The sequence below is a fragment of the Mastigoproctus giganteus genome, chromosome 12, assembly GCF_048544385.1.
Source record: "Mastigoproctus giganteus isolate SK-2022 chromosome 12, ASM4854438v1, whole genome shotgun sequence".
Taxonomy (NCBI): Eukaryota; Metazoa; Arthropoda; class Arachnida; order Uropygi; family Thelyphonidae; genus Mastigoproctus; species Mastigoproctus giganteus.
Genome location: NC_143586.1, coordinates 61,009,178 through 61,030,944, shown reverse-complemented (window position 1 = coordinate 61,030,944; position 21,767 = coordinate 61,009,178). Strand labels below are relative to the sequence as shown.

General features: G+C 37.1%; 1 protein-coding gene across 1 annotated transcript in view; it reads left to right on the top strand.

The window, feature by feature from the left end:
- The window catches only part of LOC150077098 (transcriptional adapter 2-beta-like), a 201,889-nt gene that overhangs the window by 100,620 nt on the left and 79,502 nt on the right, over nt 1-21,767 (top strand). Inside the window, exons 8-9 of the mRNA XM_090385784.1 lie at nt 6,071-6,174; nt 21,046-21,118. Of these exons, the coding sequence (XP_090241910.1) occupies nt 6,071-6,174; nt 21,046-21,118 (177 nt within the window). The remainder of the gene's footprint in view (nt 1-6,070; nt 6,175-21,045; nt 21,119-21,767) is intronic.

Sequence of the window (21,767 nt, the reverse complement as noted above, 5' to 3'; positions counted from 1 at the left end):
ATTTATAATTAACATATAGGATAAAAAAATAATCATAAAGAAATTTAAAAGCTTTTCATTTACACAGAGAGTTTAATTATAAATGGACAATCCAGTATATTGCTAAAGACTGCTTTGAGTTGGCATTATAATGAATTTAATGCTAACAACTAAGATAACACTGGTGCTTTTATCTAATCATGTGACTTGCATAGTGGCTATTTCCCTCACCCCATCCCCCACTCCCAGCTAACAAGTAACTTCTGGCAGTGGCTGCTAGATCTTGAACAAATTTGCGCCAAGGTATGATTTGTATAATGTTGATCACCATGTTCCTTATTTCCATATTTTCCTTTGAATCTGTGTGATAAAACTTGGTTTTTATGTTTTTCTTGTATGTGTATTAATAAGCATACGTTAAAACATTTACATATTTTTACATTGTTACTTTGTTAGCATATTTTAACCTGTAAGGTCAAGGAATAATGGGTTTGATCTAACAGTTATAATATTCAGAAATGAGAGTTTTAAGAAAAATAAATCTTAAGACCATATTACAAATGAGGTAATAAGAAATTATCTTGGGGTACAATATCTATTCAAAGGTAAGTGAAGCAAACTTGAAGATAATATGGGTATATAGAAAGGATGGGAGAATGGGGGATAAGCTAATCAGACATCTGATTAGAATGAATGGTAATAAACATTAAAGGCTGACCAAATGGAATATGGATTGATGGTATCCAGCATGCATGCAAACATTTGAGAAAAGAGAGCTTTCTCTAACCTGGGAATGGGTTAGCATGGAGAAAAAAACATATTACTATTTGTAGTGGCATATGATGCAAGAAAACGAGCTTATGCTTATCAGCAAAAGGAAAGAGCACCAGCAAAAAAAAAAAAAAAAAAACCACCACATCACCTGCCCATTCCCTCCAATAATTTGACTAGTTCTTCCTTGAATTTATTGAAACTATCCACTTCCACAACAACAGATGGAAGTTTGTTCTAATAATCAACCACCCGCTGGTTCTACACATCTGTACTATAATTATCCTTCCTCAATTTGAATTTATTACCCCTCATGTTTATAGTCTGAGCAAGAGGAAGAATGCTGTCAGAAATGAACTTGCTCAATCCTTTCAAGCCTTAAATACCTCAATCAAATCACTTAAAATACCTCTGATTGAGGTATTTAAGTCCAGACTCAAAATGCTGCAAGTTGCAGAACTGATGCCTTTCTTGTTAAAAAGGACCCTTTTGTTCCCTATACCAATCCCATCGCCCTTCTCTGTACTCATTCCAGCAGAACTACATCCTTCCTAAACTCAGGCCTCCAGACCTGTATGAAGTACTCAAGATGCAGCCTAACCATTTGCCTTGTACAATAGGATAATCACCTCCTTATTGCTGCTAGTAAAATACCTGTATGTCACAAGAAAAACTGAGGTCTCTGTCAGCCCATCTGCATTGCTCAGAGAACATCATATCTGACTGCACAAACAGATGGGTTGCCAGGACAGTTCATGGGGCTTTGTATGGTATTTATATGATAATCTGTAGCAGTTTTCTAAATCTACAAATTATCTTATCACTTAAGTTCGTATTTTGTAGGTGGTATAGTTTCATTTTCCTTTTATATGGCCATCATGCAGAAATATAACTGTAAAAAATTAGCTTTATATTAATACCAAAATGTTATACATGGTGTCTCAAAAATATTGGTACAAACGTTTAGGGGAGGTAGGTAACATCTAAAGGAATGTGAATCGCATAGGAACCCATAACCGGAAACATCACAGGAAAGTAGTAGCAGAGGCACAAGAAGCAGAAATGACACAAGACAGTAATTAGTGGCAAACATTTATTTGATATAATATTAACAATGGCGTATGAGATGGATGCATTTCATGATGTTACAACAGATGCTCGAAGGTTCCACCATGAGATGCGATGCATGCGTGACACCTATGCAGCATGGATTGGCGGACACGGTCGAACACACCTGGAGTTTCTTTGACAGTAGTGGCAGCGCAGACGAGTCTCGCCACGAGATCCAGTTCCGTCTCCGCAGGCAATTCATATACGATAGATTTGAGGGCTTCCCACAGAAAGAAATCAAGGATCGATAAATCAAATGGCGTGGGGACCAGGCAATGGTTCCACCACGGCCATTTAACGCCCAAAATGCCTGTTCAAATGGTCTCGAACACACCTTCCATAATGGGCAGGCGCCCCGTCATGTTGAAACCAAATGTTGCGTCTCACATTTGCTGGAACATCGTCAAGTAACCCTGGTAGAATTTGTTCAAGAAAGATCTGATATTTAGTGGAGTTCATGCAGGATGGTAATAGGTATAGGCTGATCAAGCATTCACCAACCATACCTGCCCACACATTTATTGCGAAGCGATGTTGTGCCGTAAGGGGGCACACACCGTGTGGGTTGTCGTGAGCCCACACATGAGTATTGTGCTGATTGAATAAGCCTTCCCGAGTGAAATAAGCCTCATCCGTGAACAAAACATAGGCTGGAAAATTCAAGTCTTGAACACTTTCTTGGAGAAACCACTGCACAAAAGCCACACATGCAGGATGATCTTGGGGGAGTAGTAACTGAACCCTTTGGAAATGAAAGGGGTGTAAGGAATCGTCATGCCAGACACGCTGTACACTGCAACGAGACACTCCTAAGGCAGAGGCAACGGCACGTGTGCTGGTAGTAGGATTATTCTGGATGGCATTCAACATGCTTTCTTCCATGGCGAGAGTTCGCTTCGAACGTGGTCTGCCCACACTACTCCTGTTACCTCTAAATGACCCATAATTGCACAAATTTTGATGCACACGCGCAAACAAACGGCGGTCCGGTACATGTCTGTCTGGGAAGCATTCTCCATAAATTTGTTGAGCGGCTTGTCCATTGCCCTCTGCTAATCCATACACTAGGTGCATGTCTGCCAGCTCACAGTTCGTATATCGATGCATGCTCTTCGTGCGGCGACTACTACTTGAATGAGTAAACCAGAAATTTTCCCTCTTGCGAACTGATGAACAGCGCTGTGTACCGACTACGGTGACGTTTCTGGTTATGGGTTCCTATGCGATTCACATTCCTTTAGATGTTACCTACCTCCCCTAAAGATTTGTACCAATATTTTTGAGACACCCTGTATAGCTAAAATAACACTGAACACCACATGAGTCTTCAGTTTTGTTTTAATCTATAGGAATTTCAAAAACCAACTGTGGTTTTTGAAATTTCTGTAGTTGAGTGAATACATGAAGATGCTGGATTGATTAATGATCAGATGGTTGGATATAGTTGGATCAGGTGAGCATATGTCGAGTGGAGATGCTGTATTAATTAAATAAACAGAATTTGCATTTCCAGGAGATTTAAAATGCAAAATCTAAAATGAAATCAATATGTGATATGCAGGAACATAGAAGAGCCATAATATTAAAAGATTATTTTTGTTCTAAATATCATGGAACCTTGATTTATCTCTACCTTGATCAACCATGCATTTGATTATTTATGTGATGTGTCTACCTTCTTTTTTTATGTTATTTAACTTTTTCTGCTTTGATAGTGCCATTATTTATTTATTCTGTTTTATTTTTATTTTCTCAAAAGCTAATGGATAGCTGTTGGTTTTCTGTAAATTGCAAAACAATAGATTACATTATTTTCACAATAGAGTCATTATTTTCACAATAGAGTACATTATTTTCAATTTTTTTTTATTTTATGATATAAAATAAAATAATAAAACAAAATAGAATATTAATACTAATCCCATTCCCACATGGTAACCATCCAATTCTACTTTGAACTTAGCCAGACTCTTAGCCTCTACCACTTGGTAGGAAACTTAATGAATGTTCAAGATCCAGGCTTCTGTTATTCCCTGAGATTTTATATATTTGCAACCTATTTCGTGTCTCTCCTGTATCTAGAAACCTGAGAGCGATTTTGGGGGCACTGCCCAATACGTGGGAACAATATTCCATGATAGGGCGGATTTGAGATTTGTACAGAGTGTAAGGGGTTAGAGTAGAAGCTCTGTAACTGTTTATACCTTGAAATAATTTTTTTTTTTTTTTTTTTTTTAACGAGAGCATTGGTCCTGTTGCTGTTTTGGTTTTGTTTTAAAACCAAAAATGCAACACTTATTGCATTTTTGGTTTTAAAAAAAAGTATTATCTTTTATGTTGTGAGCACATCAAACTCATAGCTGTTCTTATTCCATATTGTATGTCAGCCAATAACTGAAAGTAAAGAATCTTATATTAATATATTACTTAATGCCATTTATAGCATTCTGTAATAGTCTAATTGTTTTCCTTTGTATGGCTAAATTTCTGTTTTAACTTATGTTTGATTGTGTTTAACTTATATGTCTACCTTATCTTGATGATGGAATTTTCAGTAGAAAATTATGCAGAAGTTAGGTATACACAGACAAATTTCTGTAACTTGAAACTTGAGGGTTTACAAAAAAAATTGAGTTTAAATGAAAAAAAAGCACGTCCTGTGTTAGAATAAATACAGATTTATTAAAAGATGTTGATTTCTTTTCTTAAACCTAAGATTATATCTGTGAAACCTGTAATTCGAGGATCATTTTTAAGGTTTGAATTACATAAACACTTGAAAAACATTGTAAATGCATAAGAAGTTTAATATACTATACTATGTTTACGGTGGTTGTTTAATTAAACTCATAAGATAATCCAAACAGTTGTTTACAACAGATGCAATTGCTTGTTTTCAAATAAAATTTATTGTTTAGTGAAAGACATTGTGGAATCTTATAGCAGTAATTAATGAAGGGAAAATATTTGTTCATGTGAAATTTAATATTATAATTTATTGTTACTCTATAGTGAACATTACATGTCAGCCATCAGAGTAGTTTAATTACTAAAATATAGATTAACTATATTTGTGAATTCTGCTTTAAAATCCTGTCATCAGCTTAAAAAGGGGAGCTAAACAGGATGCTGTCAAACCATTTCTAGTGATTAAATGAACAACAACTTGCAAATTCAAAGGTTAAACTTGAAATTAGTGTTAGTAGTGGTAAATGATGCAAGACAGCAAGCTTATAAAGCATCATGTTCAATTTTGGTGCCAATCTCAGGTGGAGAGAGTAGTAGCCCTCATAATTATTCTGGGTTTTTTGGCCTGCACAACATGTAAGTCAGGCCATGAATACATACTTGCACAAACATGTTATATTAGGAACAGGATAATACATAGGGAATGATGCAATATTTTCAAAATAATCAGTACTTAAAAAAAAAAAAAACAGCCACACTGTTGACCAAAAAATAAATTTTACTCAAAAGGCTGTATTGACATTCACAGCCTAATGGTTAAATGTTAGTGTGAGAAAATAAGCCAGTGTAATTTGTTAGTTTTCTGAAAGTTATTGTAAAAAATATTGTCACTATTATAAATAATGAGAATTTTATGCCGTAGGCAGAAGAGTTTTGATTTTTTTTTTTTTTTTAAATTCATATGAGTTTGGTATTATTTTTTAAGCCTTTTTAGTATTGTTGACCACTAGCAAATTTCATTCCAAAAGCTCAGTTGATGGCTGCTGTATAGCACCTGAAATTTGATTTTGCAAAAGTTAACCAGCATGATGATGCAGAGAGGGGAAAAAATTATTTTTAATGAATGCAGTGTATCACAGAATCAGTGAATGACGTTGGAGCAGTGGGTGGAACTAATTAAAATATTCATAAACAGTTTTATTATAAGCATTTTAATGTATGGTAAAAAAACTGTTACACAATGACTCATTTCAAAAAAACATACATATATACACCCACAGAAAAGTTAGGGGAAATATAGTAATAATCTTAACTAATGAAAAATACTTTACAAATAATTCATTTTGCATTATTTGTGAGAATTAAACAAGGACATAATTTTGTTAATTTAATGTATATTTTTAAGATGATATTTTGCAGTTACTGTACTTTTAATTGTTATTAGGATTCAAAATTTGAATCACTGAATTTGCATTTTTTAAAAGACATTTATTTCATTTTATTTGTTTATTTTTTTTGACAGGTCCATTACCCTCAAGCTCAGCAAACCCTCCCCAAACATTAGAATTGTCCTCACAAGAACAACAGGAATTAGGCTACATGCCATATAGAGATGACTTTGAAAAGGTAAAAGTAGCCTTAACATTTATTATCTACACATGATAGGTTTTCTGTTGATAATTTCCAAATTATTAGTTCACAAATCTGAAAAGAATATACAGAGTAAACTGGAATAGTGTAAGTTTCCCCTTTTTCATATATATACCTCTGGTTTTCCCTACCTTAATTTGCCCTGACCTGTTCTGACATCACAGGTCAAAAATGCTGGGCAAAGAACTTCATTTGGGGACTGTCAACTTTGGGAATTGGCACCACTAAAAATGAAATATTGTGAGAGGAAAGGAAATCCCATGTTTGTATAAGGCAGTTTCTTTTGTTTTAAAATCACGGACATTGAACACAAATCGATATGCTTTTACGAACGGAATTTTAGCATGACAGTCCTTGTGTTTCTCACACTCTTCTATCAAAGTCGCAATCTGCTCCTTTCGTTCCTGAGCAATTAAGCATACGCGGACTGGACTACCCATTGCCATCAGAGTGAGGGGTGACTGACGTCATTTGATTGCTCTGGGCACTAAACATGGTGTATTGTTTCCACTACAACTTCCCCCAAGGGAGGCGAATGACTGCCGTTACGAAACCGAAAGTTAAACGACGTTCATTCCATCAGATCAGTTGTATAGACCGTGGAAAAAGTATAGGACACTTTGAAGAATAAATGGTTCTTAAAAACAGGTGAAAGGGATAAAAAATGATAGCATTTTTTATAACATTTTAACACAGGCCAGGTGATTGTGAAGATTATGATAAGAGCCTCTACATGCAGAAATGGGCAAATAAGTGTAAATGTCTTATTATGGGTGATTTTAATTTGCCTCTAATTGATTGGAGCAAATGAGAGGGAAACTCCACATGGGGGACAAAATTTTTAAATCAACTAGATGATTGCTATTTGTATCAGCATGTCAGGGAAAGTACTAGGGAAAACAATACTCTGGACCTCATCACCCATGAACCAGATGACATAACAGGGCTGACAGTACAGGAACCAGTAGCAGGAAGCGATCACAGAGTTCTGCGGTGGACAATGAAGAGAGATGTAGCAGTAGTTAAAGGCAAAGGAATGGGTTATAACTTCAGGAAAGGAAATTGCGACGGCTTAAGGTGTTACATGGCCTCTATTAACTGGGTAGGTATCTGACAGAGAGCGAATACAATTGAACCATGGGATACCTTTAAAACATTAATCACGGAAGCCTTGAATGTGTATATACCATTAAAAAAAAAATACTCCACGAGCAGGACTCCAAGTTGAATGAATAATGAAGTTGCCAGATTACTTGAGCAGAAAGACAGCATGGAAAAGTTACAGAGCAATTAAAAGTACAGAAGCATATAACAACTACAAATTGATCTGTAATAGTGCCACAGAAAAGGTTAGGCTGGCAAAGGCAGACTATGAGAAATCACTGGCAAAGAGAGCAAAGGGGGGGGGGGATAAGGAATTCTTCACATATATAAATGCAAAGAAGAGAAGAACAAACCAGATTGGACCCTTATGTAATGGATGGGGGATAGTATTAGATACCCTAGTTGAAGGAGACCGGCGGAATTACTTAACAAGTACAGGTCACTGTTGAAAAAAAGCCGTGAATTAGGGTTGAATTTGAAAGTGTCTGCAATTCTGCCCAGACACGATAGGAGGGAGTATATGATGAGAGCCCTGTCTATCAATTCGGCCCTAGAAGGATTGTGCAAGGCTCAAGGGGTAGAATTTTTTTCAGCCTGGTCTGTACTTGTTTACAGGAGAGACTGCTTCTACAGGGATGGGATACACTTAAATAGAAAGGGTGCAAGAATGTTTGCTGATGCTATCGAGGCAGTGTTAGGTGGGTCGGAAAACTGCTAGATTGGGGGGATACAAGGACTAATAGATTAACAGTAGCCACTGGCAGAGGTGAAAGTGATTTCTTGCACTGCTTCTATTGGAATGAGCCACAGCCTGGAAAATAAGATGCAGGATATTTCAGAGACTGCTGCGAATCATTGGGGTACAAATAAACACATAGGTTGTGTTAGGGTAGCTAAGAAAAAGAACAAGTGCATGTATACTTGTGTGTACACCAATGCTAGGAGTTTAGTAAATAAATTTGATGAATTTGAGGTATTGCTCAAAACATCCAAGGCAGATATTGTGGGGATTTCAGAGACATGGTGTCACACAGATATAAGGAATGCAGAACTGGAATTTGGGGAGTACAATGTCTACAGAAAGGATAGACAGGATAGGAAGGGAGGAGGGGTTATGCTATTAGTTAAGAAATACATAAAATCCAAGTAATTGAAGCCAGTCGACATCGATGGACAATGCAGTGTCGAGTCAGTTTGGTGTGACATAAGCATTGGGAGATCAAATTTGAGAGTAGGAGTGTGCTATAGGCCTAATGACTCTGATGAGTATAATAAGAAACTGTACGGGGAAATAGAGTGGGCCATAGTGTCTTATAATGGGGGATTTTAATTTCCCAGATATTGACTGGAATTTGGGGGCTGGTCACTCACACACTAGCAAGGATTTTGTGGATTTATTGGATGATTGTTTTCTACATCAGCATGTTCGGGAGGCAACTAGAGGGAGTAATACTCTTGATTTGATTATCAGTAGTGATTCTTCATGCATTAAGAACCTGCAGGTAAATGAACCACTAGGTGGCAGTGATCACAGTGTGGTGAAGTGGGATTTACTCAAAGAGGTAACTACCATTAGGGGTAAAGGGAAGGGTTATTGCTTTCGTAAAGGCGACTACGATGGACTGAGATAGTATTTAAATTCTATACAGTGGGACCAACTGATGATGTTACCAACAGCAAATTCAAAATGGGAAGCATTCAAAGAACTTATCTTGGAAGCTACTAGGCTTTACATACCAACTAAGAAATATTGTTCAAGGTTTAGGCCTAAGTGGATATCGGATGAACTAATGAGACATATGGCAGAGAAGAAAAATGCATGGGATACATACAAATTAACACGTGACACAGAAGCCTATGATAGATACAAGTTTATCTGTAACCAAGTTACAAAGGAGGTTAGGCAGGCGAAGGCAGATTACGAGAAATCTTTGGCAAGGGATGCAAAGAAAAACAGCAAAGAGTTCTTTACTTATGTAAACTCTAGAAGGAAGGGGATGAATCAGATTGGTCCACTTGATATCGATGGGTCAGCTGTTGATGATCCTGCTAAGGTAGCTAACAAACTAAATGAATATTTTGCATCGACATTCACACATGAGGAGTTATTCAGCGAGGGGAATGCCAGAGGTGTATTCAACTCTGGCAGTAAGCTAGAGAATCTTGTAATAACTGAGAGTAAAGTGGAGGAGAAATTGTTGAAGATAAATACAAGAAAGGCACCTGGAGTGGATGAGATCTATCCAGTTATATTATAGGAAGCAGCAAAGGAAGTAAGCAAACCCTTAGCCATAATTATGAGAGCTTCCTTGGACTCAGGGGAAGTACCCATGGACTGGAGATGTGCAAATGTAACCCCAGTTCACAAAGGAGGATCAAAGGGCGACACAAATAATTATAGACCTGTTAGTTTAACTTCTGTTCCTTCCTGGAAAATTAATGGAGGCACTGGTTAAAGAAGCACTGCAGGATCATCTAGACAAGACTTCAGTCATAGCTCAGACACAGCATGGTTTTGTTAAGGGGAAGTCTTGCCTGACCAATTTGATTGGATACTATGATGCAGTCACAAAAGAACTGGATGCAGGGAATAACTTTGATATTATATACTTGGATCTTAGAAAGGCTTTTGATACTGTTGCACATGGAAGACTGCTGCACAAATTGGAGCAGTGTGGCATTGAAGGCAAATTGCTGCTGTGGATAAAGGGGTGGTTGAGGGGGAGAAGACAGAGATTGGTAATCAGTGGACACTGCTCATCGTGGACTAATGTTATTAGTGGAGTCCCTCAGGGTTCAGTATTGAGTCCATTATTGTTTTCTGTATTTATAAATGATATTGATGATGGTATATCAAGCTTAATGTCCACGTTTGCCGACGATACGAAGGTTGGCAGGGTTGTCAAGGACACTACTGACACTATGCTACTGCAACAGGATGTGGAAAGGTTGAGCAGATGGGCTTCGAGGTGGCAAATGAAGTTTAACATTGACAAATGTAAAGTACTACATGTGGGAAACAGCAACCCCAGAGCAACGTATCAACTCTGTGGTACTACACTGACAGTGGTAGAGAATGAAAGGGACCTGGGGGTGGTTGTGCAGGCAGATTTGAAGTTTTCTGAGCAGTGCAGACGGGCTGCAAGAGTAGCTCATGGTGTATTGTCGATGATATATAGGAATTTTTCTAGCAGGGATAAGGAGGTGATTATTCCTTTGTATAAGGCAATGGTCAGACCACACCTAGAGTACTGTATACAGGTCTGGAGGCCTCATTTCAAGAAGGATGTAGAGATGCTGGAACGAGTACAGAGAAGGGCAACAAGATTAGTGAATGGAACAAAGGGGTGCTCTTACGAAGAAAGGCTTAAGTTTTGCAAATTACAGTGTCTGCAGACTAGGCACCGGCGAGGTGATCTGATAGAGGTGTATAAAGCCTTGAATGGTTTGAGCATGCTCAATGCTGATGGGATTCTTCCTCTTGCTCAGAATAATCATCTGAGAGGGCATAAATTCAAATTGAGGAAAGACAGATGTAGGATAGATGTGTGGAAATTTGCCTTTAGCCAGCGGGTGGTTGGTAGGTGAAACAGACTTCCATCCCTTGTCGTGGAAGTTGATAGCCTAAATAAGTTTAAGGCTCAGCAGGACAGGTATTTCGAACGAACAGAGGGGTGAAGTGGAAGTGGTTATTTTTTATTTATTTATTTATTTTATTTTTTTTATTTATTTATTTATTTATTTTTTTTTGGCTGATGCCGCATAAGCTTGCTTTCTTGCATCAAATGTCTCTACTAATGCTAAGTTGTAGATGAACTCAACAGTTACTTTGCATCGATATTTACAGAAGAAAAACCCTTTACGTCAATAAGAAATTATGGGAGTGAAGTTGAAAAAAATGTAATTAATGATGTTCAAATTTCACATGTTTATTTAATGAAAAACTTTCAAGCCTACAGGCCAGTAAGGCTCCTGTGGTTGATGGCATATACCCTATAATCTTAAGAGAGGGGGCAAGTGAGTGCATTGAACCATTGAGGCTAATTATGCGAGCATCACTGGACTCAGGAGTGATTACGTTGGATTGGAAAAGTGCCAATGTATCTCCAATACATAAGTGCGGTTCTAAGAGTGAAGTGGGAAATTACCAGCCGGTTAGTCTAACTTCAGTAGTAGGGAAAATCATGGAGACAATGATCAAAGTTGGAATTCAGGATCATTTAGATAGAAATGGAATTCTGAATGATACTCAGCATGGTTTTGTAAAGGGAAAATCATGTTTAACTAATCTGGTTAGCTATTTTGACAGTGTCACTCAAGAGCTGGACTTTGGGAATAATTTCGACATTGTTTATTTGGATTTCAGCAAAAGCATTTGACTTAGATGGATGGCTTCAGGGCAGATGATGGATGGCTTCAGGGCATTTGCAGATGATGTAAAGATTGGTACAGTAGTTAAATGATATCCGCCAAGCAGAGCTTCTTCAGAATGACCTAGATAGACTTCAGGGATGGTCAGAAAAATGGCAGCTATGCTTTAATCCAGCAAAGTGTAAGGTATTGCACCTGGGGAACAGTAACTCCAAAATAATTTATACCCTTAGCAGAGTTGAACTAAAGCCAGTAGTGGAGGAAAGGGACTTGGGGGTTACGATACGGTCGGACTTTAAGTTCTCTGAGCATTGTAGGCAGGTTGCAAGGAAGGCTTGTGGTGTCCTATCTATGATGTATCGAACAATTGCTAGAAGAGATAAAGACATCATAATTCCATTATATAAGGCTATTGTTAGACCACACTTGGAATACTGTGTTCAAGTAGATGACTTTCATCCATCAACCGGTGAAATACCACCACTTTGCTTATTGGAGGCTTGAAGTGGTGAAACACATGTTTAGTCTCTAGAGCAAAGTTTCCGGCATCCCCCTCTCCCCATACTTCTCCTTCAACCCATGCACGGTACTAAGTACTATAGGTTTTGATACCTTTCGTGTTTGGGGTTCTCATAAAAAAAAAAAAAAAAAGTATGGAGACGACACCTAAAGAAAGACATTGTTCTTCTTGAAAGGATACAGAGACAGGTAACTCACCTGGTGAGATCGACAAAAGGGCATCCATATGAGGAAAGACTTTGAATATGTGGGTTGCAGAGTTTCAAAAATAGGCACCGTAGAGGAGACTTGATTGAGGTGTTTAAGGCTCTGAGAGGCATAAGCAAAATGAATGAGGACGAAATTTTCACGGTTATAAATGATTCTAGAACTAGGGGCCATAATTTCAAGTTATGGGGGGGAGATGTTTAGACTGGATTTCAGGAAGTTTTATTTTAGCCAGCGAGTTATAAATTACTGGAATAAGTTACCTAAATAGGTGTTAGAGGCCGACAGTTTGGGGAAATTCAAAGGTCAACTGGATAATTACCTACGGGAGGAGGAAAACGCTTAGGTTGTCCATTTCCCTTTATCTTATTTATTAATTATTATTTTTTTATTAATTTTTTTATTTTTATTATTATTTTTTTATTATTTTATTGTTATTTATTTATTTTTATTATTATTTTATTTGTTTATTTCTTTTATTATTTTTTTATTTTTTTATTATTATTTTATTATATTTATTTTTCGTTATTTTATTGTTATTTATTTATTTTATTATTATTTTATTTATTTATGTATTTATTTTCATTATTATTTTATTCATTTATTTTATGATTATTTTATTTATTTATGTATTTTTTTTTTTTTTTTTTGGCTGGTGTAACATAAGCCATCGGCTTCCTTGCACCATGTGGCCATTGCTAACACTAATACTAATTTGGCCAAGCTCATTTGTGTGCTTCCTAGCATTAATTGAAAATCTCTGAAATTCCAGGATTTGGTTTTCATATTGTTCTGTCATTTTTTAGGTTATCCTTGTTAGTGTTCTTATAGTTAAGCCATAAATTCATAAATCTGCTTCATAAATCTATAACATCAACTTGTTGTTCCAGCAAAATCGTCAGCTCCCTTTGCTGCTGTCCTGACTTTTGCCTTAAAAAAATGTTTGTTTTTGTTGACACATATATACTACAGTTCCTCTGCTCTATTGCCCAGCTATTCATTTCTTTCTTAAGTCCTGCCCATTTTGCTGCTGGTCAGTGAAGGTTATACTTATTTTTGATTGCCATACTGAAGAATTGTTTCCACCATTCCCGGATTATCTACTCTGTTGGTGGTGTCCAAATGTCTTTCTGCATATTTGATGACTTGTACTAGATCGGCCTCCGTAGCCGAGTGGTCAGGAGTGGGAGTGCAGTAGCACACGCTCTCTGAGTAGACCGGGTTTCAAGCCCCTGACTGCTGAATACGGTTGATCTGCCAACCCGCACTGGATCAGCGTTGGCAGATTATGGTCCACTTCCCTCATCATGAATTGTTGATGAGGCTTCCATCCTGCAGTGGGTTGATAATGGCTGCACGTTACCGTTTTTTACTATGTAGCCAGTTGTGTAAGCAACCCTTTTCTTTGTTGATGGCATCATAATAGGATTAATCTGAAATTTATGGTTAAAGTTGAATAAACATGGTGTGGTTACGGCTACACCATGAAAATATGCATTAAAGCTACACCATGAAAATACTCTTTATGGTACACTAACAGCTCCAACAAGGTTTCTTCTCCCAGAGATCAAACTTACCGGTAATTTGAATATTTTTAAGATTTCAGCAAAAGTTTCGTAAAATTACCAGTAAAAAAAAAAAAAAAAAAAAAAAAAGAAGAAGATAAACTGCAACCATTATCAATCCACTGCAGGATGGATGCCTCCTCAATGATTCATGTTGAGGGAAATGGACCATAATCTGCCACGCTGGTCCAGTGCAGGTTGGCAGGTCGACTGAATTTAGCAGTCAAGGGTTGGAACCCCGGTCTACTCAAAGAGTATGTGCTACTGCACATACTCTTTGACCTGCTCCTGCTCCTGCACATGCTCCTGACCACTTGGTTACAGAGGCTGCGAAGCTACCAGTATATTGGTAAAAATTCTAAAATCATTGGCGAAACAAGACACAACAACATGCTTGCTTATGATAGCTGTGATCATCAAGTTATAAGTTGCAGGGTGATTTTTTTTTTTTAGATAGATTTCTGCGGGGGAAAAGTGCACCTTGTATGTCTAAAAAGGAAATATTGATAGAATTAGACCAAAACAGTTCCATTAACTAAATAAATCAGCAACATTTTGAATTTCTGTGTTGGAATTCATCTTCAGGCCTGAATTTTGCATTCTGTAAAATTATACAAAGAGAAGGTAATGCAGGTTAATAGCATATTACATGAATTCAGTTTATTAAAAAATTAGTATTTTTGAATGAATAATAAAGAATTGGAATTTAAAATGAAAAATACTGAATAGGCATTATTCAAAAAAAGCATATGAGATATAAGATTGTAGTTTGCACATGTGATGATCAATTTTTGAGTGTCTGCGAAGAAGAATGCCTCAGCATCAACATCTTTTCAACTTTAAACCTTGGCTGATTTTGGGAACAGGATGTGCAGCTGCCAGTATCTTGACAACAGCCAGCACAATTAGGTGCTCCTGTGCTGTGGTGTCTCAAATCTACCACAACTGGCTCTACCAAATGGTTGAACAACCGACCAAAGGTCATGTGTGGTATAGCCATGTATGGTTGATGCCTGTAGTGAGTGTCATATGTCTCGTAAACATAGCACAATCGTCCAACTAACCACCAGTTACAATGTAGGAATAGCAAGACTAATATCCACATGTACTATGTGCCAGAAATTTGGTCATATAGGCTATGACAGTTGCCAGCCATTACAAGACCCATGCTCACTGCACCTTGTATGGGCATGTCACCATCAACACTGGGCCACCAACATGTAGAAATCCATCACCTAGTCTGATTAATCCTGTTTACAATTCTATCATGCTGATGGCTGTATTCACATTTGGAGAAAGCAACATGTTGCTTTAGCACTGGTGCACTGTTGTTGTTTAGTAGGCTGGAGGCTGTGGTGTTTTTTGTTGGCATGGCATGCCCTGGGTCCCATGATCGCTATTAATCACCAGTACGATGGGAACGGTTTACCTTTCTGTCATTGCTGACCAGGTACACCCCTTAATGATGACAGAATCTCCAGACAATTTTAGCATATGGTCCTTGAGGTTGTTACAGACATTCTCTCAGATATGCCAGACAAGCTGTACTTGCTACCTGAGAGTCTAAAACGCTGATGGAACTGATATTCGGGTGACACTCAAGTCAAGTAGACCCAATTTCGATGAAGTCCAGACGGTCTGTGACAGCCAAATCCTCTGCTTGCACCTTCATGATGGTGGGACTGTTAGTAATCCTGGGTATAACCTCCATGCACAAGTACATGGTGGGTGACCACCCAGGTGTGAACCAACGTAAGCAGGGGTTGAGGTGTGGCGCCCACACCACATGGAGGAACGCCGCCCCTCTATGTTACCAGGCAGTACTAGGAGGTAGATGACTCTCATTAACCGGTGAAATACCACCATTTTGCTTATTGGAGGCTTGAAGTGGTGGAACCCATGTTTAGGCTCTAGAGCTAAGTTCCGGTCAACCCTTCCCTATCTCTTCCATCATGCAGTATGATTGATGATTTTTGATGTTATGATGAAAGTTGTGGCGAGATCCAGTATTCCTTACGTTTCGAGGGTACAGCTCTAAAACGGTGTTCGCAGGCCGGCCTCTACTTAGTACCTAATTCATTTCACAAATATACATGGTCTCAATTCTAATCTCAACGATCTCCATTTCCCCATTGGTAGAAGTAACCCAAGGAAACGTACCAACTGTGTGGTACTACACTTAAGGTGGTAGAAAATGAAAAAGACCTAGGAGTAATTGTGCAGTCAGATATGAAGTTTTCTGAGCAATGCAGACAGGCTGCCAGGACAGGTCATGGGGTTTTGTCAATGATATATAGGAATTTTGCTAGCAGGGAGAAGGAGGTGATTATCCCTCTGTATAAGGCAATGGTCAGGCCACGCCTTGAGTACTGCGTACAGGTCTGGAGGCCTCATTTTAGGAAGGATGTAGATTTGCTTGAGTGTGTACAGAGAAGGGCAACAAGATTGGTGAGGGGAATGAAGGGATTCTTTTACCAAGAGAGGCTTAAGTTCTGCAAATTGCAGTGGCTGGAGACTAGGCACCTGCACGGTGATCTGATTGAGGTATATAAGGCCTTGAATGGATTGAGTATGCTGAATTCTGATGGGATCCTTCCACTTGTTCAGATTACGAACCTAAGGGGCATAAATTCAAATTAAGAAAAGACAGATGTAGAATAGATGTGCGGAAATTTGCCTTTAGCCAGTGGGTGGGTTAATTGCTGGAACAAACTTCCATCTGTCATTGTGGAAGTTGATAGGTTAAATAAATTTAAGGAGGAACTGTGCAGGCATTTGGAGGGAATGGTGTGATTTTTTTTTTTTTTTTTGGCTGATGCTGCATAAGCTCATACACTTGCTTTCTTGCATCACATGCCACTACTACTATTAACTGACTCGACACTGCACTGGCCATCCGTGTCAGCTGGATGCACTGCCTTAAATTTTGTGTTTCCTAACTAACAGCGTAACCCCCTTCCCTATCCTTTCTATACACATTGTACACCCCAAATTGAAATTTTGCTTTCCTTATATCTGTGTGACACCACATCTCTGATATCCCAACAGTATCCACCTTTGATGTCTTGACCAGCAGTTCAAATTCATCAAATTTATTTTCTTTACTACTAGCATTGGTGTATGTGCAATGCTAGGAGTATAGTAAATACACCAGTGCTAGAAGTATAGTAAATACTCCTAACATTAGTGTATGTGCAAGGAGTATAGTAAATACTCCTAACATTAGTGTATGTGCAAGTGTATGCATAACCTGTTCTTACTCTTAGTTATTATCCAAATACAGCCCGTGTATTTATTAGTTCCATGATGACTCTCAGCAGTTCTTGAAATCCCCAGCACCTTGTTTTCCAGGCTGCTGCACATTCCAATAGAAGCAGTGCAAGAATCACTTTCACCTCTGCCTGCATCTATTGTTAATCCCCACCAAATACAGAGGATGCGGAAAGGTCAGGAAATGACCACTGCATATCCCCAGAGCAATATGGCATTAGTTGCTAATGCTCCTAAAAACCAAATAACAAACAACCAACGATATTGTTAATCTATTAGTCTGCATATCCCCCAGACTAGCAGGTTTCTGACTCACCTAACACTGCCTTGATAGCATCAGCAAATATTCTTTCACCCTTTCTATTTAATTGTATCCTCTCCCTGTAGAAGCACTCTCCTGCTAACAAGCACAGACCATGCTGTGAAAAATTCTACCCCATGAGTCCTACACAATATCTCCAGGGCAGAATTGTAGACACTTAAATTTAACCTAACTTGCAACTTTTTTCAACATTGACCTGTAGGAAAAAAAAATTTAGAAAAAAAATCATCTACAAAAATATATGAAGAGGTCCAGTACAGCTAAATTTACTATAGTGCTGAAAAAGATTTAATTAGATAGCCAGTGCAGAGGCTGGTTTTATTAAAAATATGCGAAAAACCACAGAAAGTCCAACAATAAAATACACTGCTTTAAATTTCATGGAAAGCCAAGAAAATGCTGGAAGGAATACATCAAAAATAACAGCCATAGGAGAAGAAAGGAGAAGAAAACGAAGGTGCAGAAGTAGAAATGGTAAAACCATGGAAATAAAAATTGTGGAATTTAAAATATAAAATAATAATAAGCCCAATACGAGATTAATATGCCATTGAAACCCGGCTGTGGTGGTGTGGCACCCAACAAGTGACATAAAAATAAAAAAAAAGTGCTTGTGCGGTACCTTTTATTAATTAATGATTAAAAACCTGAAATATAGTCAGAGTTTTGCTGCAATAATACTTAGATTTTTTTCTAAGTGTTTGGGGAGTAATTAAATGTGAGCATCAGATGCAGCACCCACCATTTATGTAACACCTTTTTCAATTGCATGAGTTGGAACCTTTGCTACAAAGTTTCAAATTCTATGTTTTTTTAACATTCAAGATTAATTGACTTTCGACTTTCACAAGTTACGTAAACATTTATGGTCACACGGGAAATTGTTTTAGAAAGATTTATTATTGTTTTTGCATAGTAAAGATTTGGAAATGCTATACAATATTAATTCAAGATGGACACAACTCTACAGGAAGCAAAATAAGTAGATATCACATGCTACACATTGCAAAACGTGTAAAATTTTGAAAAAATATGAAAATTGAAGTCTAGAGTAGTATCTAATGTACACATATATTTTTAAAATTTTTTTAGAAGTATTTGTATATATAATAAAATAAAAAGAAATATATGCACACATTTAAAATATTGTGTGCTTAACAATCTTCAACTGGAATACGGATCTGAATAATAGATTCAAGTCCATTTTTTTGAAACTAACAATTTACAATGTCGAAGTTTGCAGATGATACAAAGGTTGGCAGGGTTGTTAATGACAGTAATGGCAGTGTGCTACTGCAACAGGATCTAGATAATTTGGGCAGATGGGCTAAGAAGTGGCAACTGAAGTTTAACCTTGACAAATGCAAAGTACTGCATATGGGTAGAAGTAACCCCAGAGAAACATACCAACTGTGTGGTACTACACTTAAGGTGGTAGAAAATGAAAAAGACCTGGGAGTAATTGTGCAGCCAGATATGAAGTTTTCTGAGCAATGCAGACAGGCTGCCAGGACAGGTCATGGGGTTTTGTCAATGATATATAGGAATTTTGCTAGCAGGGAGAAGGAGGTGATTATCCCTCTGTATAAGGCAATGGTCAGGCCACGCCTTGAGTACTGCGTACAGGTCTGGAGGCCTCATTTTAGGAAGGATGTAGATTTACTTGAGCATGTACAGAGAAGGGCAACAAGATTAGTGAGGGGAATGAAGGGATAATCTTATCAAGAGAAGCTTAAGGTCTGCAAATTGCAGTGGCTGGAGACTAGGCACCTGCACGGTGATCTGATTGAGGTGTATAAGGCCTTGAATGGGTTGAGCACGCTGAATTCTGATGGGATCCTTCCACTTGTTCAGATTACGAACCTAAGGGGGCATAAATTCAAATTAAGAAAAGACAGATGTAGAATAGATGTGCGGAAATTTGCCTTTAGCCAGCGGGTGGTTAATTGCTGGAACAAACTTCCATTGGTCGTTGTGGAAGTTGACAGGTTAAATAAATTTAAGGAGGAACTGGACAGGCATTTGGAGGGAATGGTTTTTTTTTTTTTTTTTTTTTTTTTTTGGCTGATGCTGCATAAGCTCCTACGCTTGCTTTCTTGCATCACATGCCACTGCTACTACTACAAGTTAGCTAATGTATGTAATGTGATACATTTCAGGCACATTCAATTTTTTTCTTAAATTAAATGATTTTTTTTTCATTTTCTATGATTAATAGAAATGAAAAGTATAGTTTTCTCGTTATCAATTAATTATTAATATTATAATTTTATCGAACACATAATAAAACTTATGTTCTCTAAACATAGCCTTCTGGTTTAATTACACCTGTATAATATTTATTAAACTCCTCCCATGTTTCTCTTGCTTTGTCTCTTTTTTTCTCTGTATATATGTATCTCTACACAAGTGACATCACATTCATGTCTTGCATAACAATACTGCAATAAAACTACATTTAATCAATGAATTTCTTTTTTTTTTCATATGAATCGTATGGGAAAAAGAAATAATAATTGCCCGATTTCCATCCATCCAATATAATGAGATTTAGGTTGGTTCAACAAATATCTTTAATAACACCAAATACAAAATTTCATGAAAATATTCATCCACTGGAAGTTCCTCTGTTACATGTGGATGAATGGATATGGTGAAGACAGTAGGCGCTTAAGAAAAAAAAAAACCACTATGTTTCATCAAAGTTTTTTTATTAAAAAGAAAAAGGTTGCAGTTTGAAATATTGGATTTTCTCCATGCACATTTCGAAAACACCAAAAGATTTTATCCTGAAATGAAAAAAGGGGGATCTGTCAAGTGCTGCAGCACCAGTGCCAGGTTAAATAAATAAAGTTTTTGCTCACTACTGTCATCCTGAGAGAAAGTACTCAAGATCTAAACTGTGAAATATTGTTCAATACTAATCCAATAGTATGTGCCATGTTATTAGTCCAGAGTGACATAAAGAAAAGACGAGAAGTAAAAGGAGTCAGCAATTAGTCTGTTCTCTTCAGAAAGCTACTAAATTAAATTCTGGTGACATATTTCAATTACCAGACAATGAATATGCCTGTCAAAACTTATTTGAATGGGAGCTTTATTTTTTTTACTATTTACTTTTTTGTTTTAAAAAAACTTGATACTTTTCATCCCTGTTATTCCCTAAATTACAGCAGTTACTTATTCCATTATATGTATAATTGTATATTCAACAGCATTTGATTAAACTGCTTTGCTTTGTCTTTGCTTACTGCTATTCTTGTTTAATGTATTAGTATTCTGCTGACTTTATCATCATGTGCACGATTTACACACATACTGTTTTTATTATCAGTATTTTTTAATTCCATAGAAAAATAGTATTAAAATGAAGATTTTGCAGAGTTCAAGTATTTTAGTAAACGTTGATTTATGGTAGCTTATTTTTGTTGATAAAAAGCTATTTTATTTTTTTACATATCATAATCTTTTTCCATTTTAAAATTACAGGAATTTGACAACGAAGCAGAATCTTTAGTAAGCAGTTTGGTATTTGCTACTGAAGATGATGACATTGACACAGGTATTAGTATTTCTGTTATTAAATTCTCTAAAATAAGGCTGCTAAATTGTTGCATGCCATGAGATAAAAGGAGGCACTAGACTGTGAAAGCTAAAACATCTTTTGTTAGGACAGACCATCATAATAAGTTTAGACTACGAGCCTCTTTCTCCTTTGTTCACAAAGTGAGGGATAAAAACCTGTATATAACACAAGTGTTTTTTGGCGATACAGGAAATTGATATTAAGATTAAATACATCTTTGGAAAACAAAGTAGGAGCAGACCATTTTTCAAGAATACGAGGATATGATAGGCACATTTAAAAAATGTGCCTATCATATCCTCGAAAAGAAAGATTGAATTTAAAAAACAAGTGGAATCTGTCATTAGACCATTTGAACAGGCTATAGAAATTCATTGTTCAGAAAGCACTGCGTCCTGTCCGTCCAGTAAATGGTACATGTGATAAATGATGAGTGTACAGTAAGAACCTAATGGATAGAGTGCTTATTAAAATAATTTGGAAATTCTCCAGGACATTTTTGGATTAACAGTGTAATTTCCAAAATATAATAAGTACACGCGATTTGAGTGACTGGTGTTCAAACCTGTGACTGCTGAATATGGTGCTGTTTCTTGTATTCTGTTATCTTGTGAACTCCTCTGAC